Genomic DNA, 1,374 nt, shown 5'->3' with positions numbered 1-1,374 from the left:
CTGACCAGCTTTTTGAATATGCTGATTTCATTTTCCAGCAGGATTTGGCACCTGCCCACACTGCCAAAAGCACCAAAAGTTGGTTAAATGACCATGGTGTTGGTGTGCTTGACTGGCCAGCAAACTCACCAGACCTGAACCCCATAGAGAATCTATGGGGTATTGTCAAGAGGAAAATGAGAAACAAGAGACCAAAAAATGCAGATGAGCTGAAGGCCACTGTCAAAGAAACCTGGGCTTCCATACCACCTCAGCAGTGCCACAAACCGATCACCTCCATGCCACGCCAAATTGAGGCAGTAATTAAAGCAAAAGGAGCCCCTACCAAGTATTGAGTACATGTACAGTAAATGAACATACTTTCCAGAAGGCCAACAATTCACTAAAAGATTTTTTTATTGGTCTTATGAAGTATTCTAATTTGTTGAGAATTGTTGAATTGGTGGGTTTTTGTTAAATGTGAGCCAAAATCATCACAATTAAAAGAACCAAAGACATAAACTACTTCAGTCTGTGTGCACTGAATTTATTTAATAAACGAGTTTCACAATTTGAGTTGAATTACTGAAATAAATGAACTTTTCCACAACATTCTAATTTATTGAGATGCACCTGTAATGTAAATGTTTTTTTAGTTTTAGTTAACGATAATAACCCTTCTGCCTCTCTCTAAAACTGCAGATGTGAAACTGTTGGAAAACCAGTCTTACGTGGAGAGCGTGTACGAGCAGGTGAACGCCGCGTTGTTGGAGTACACACTGTATGCATATCCGCAATTCCCGGACAGGTTTACCCAGATTCTGCTGCGCCTTCCCGAGCTCAGAGCACTGAGCACACAAGCTGAAGACTACCTGTGCTACAAACACCTGAGCGGAGAGGTGCCATGCAACAACCTCCTCATAGAAATGCTGCATGCCAAGAGAACCTACATCTGACACACACACACACACACAGGCCCGATTCCTTTCGCAGATGACACTGTTATTGACTAGATGTTTTGCAGCAGTCGTCTTTCGCACACAGAAAACCTCATCAACCATGCCACTGTGTTTCTGAAAGGAAAGAGGGGAGATGTCAGTGTTAATGACTGTGTTTATGATATAGAGCGCTGCCATGATAACCTATTTTTGTAGGTCAAAAAGGAAGTTAGCATTACCCTGGTTCCTTTGACAAAAACCCAATAAGAATTTTCCATTGGTTTTTGGATTATTTCAGAAAATAAGCTCTGTGAGCAACAAAGGTTCCTAATGCTTATACTTTTTGTGATAATCTTCACAAATGAACACAACTTTTGAAGCCTAAATACAATCGGCGAACTAAAAAGCTAAACATGGGCTGTAAACAAACTACACAACGGTCGCATGGCTTCAACCT

General features: G+C 41.1%; 1 protein-coding gene across 1 annotated transcript in view; it reads left to right on the top strand.

The window, feature by feature from the left end:
* Nucleotides 1–935, top strand: part of LOC107584642 (nuclear receptor subfamily 5 group A member 2-like) — a 16,522-nt gene extending 15,587 nt beyond the window's left edge. Inside the window, exon 6 of the mRNA XM_016271352.1 lies at nucleotides 682–935. Coding sequence (XP_016126838.1) covers nucleotides 682–935 — 254 coding nt within the window. The remainder of the gene's footprint in view (nucleotides 1–681) is intronic.
* Nucleotides 936–1,374: the final 439 nt, after the last annotated feature.

Source organism: Sinocyclocheilus grahami, unplaced genomic scaffold, assembly GCF_001515645.1.
Source record: "Sinocyclocheilus grahami isolate Dianchi unplaced genomic scaffold, SAMN03320097.WGS_v1.1 scaffold61.1, whole genome shotgun sequence".
Classification (NCBI taxonomy): domain Eukaryota; kingdom Metazoa; phylum Chordata; class Actinopteri; order Cypriniformes; family Cyprinidae; genus Sinocyclocheilus; species Sinocyclocheilus grahami.
The sequence above is the reverse complement of the archived record's forward strand: the minus strand, read 5'-3'. Positions and strand labels throughout refer to the sequence as shown.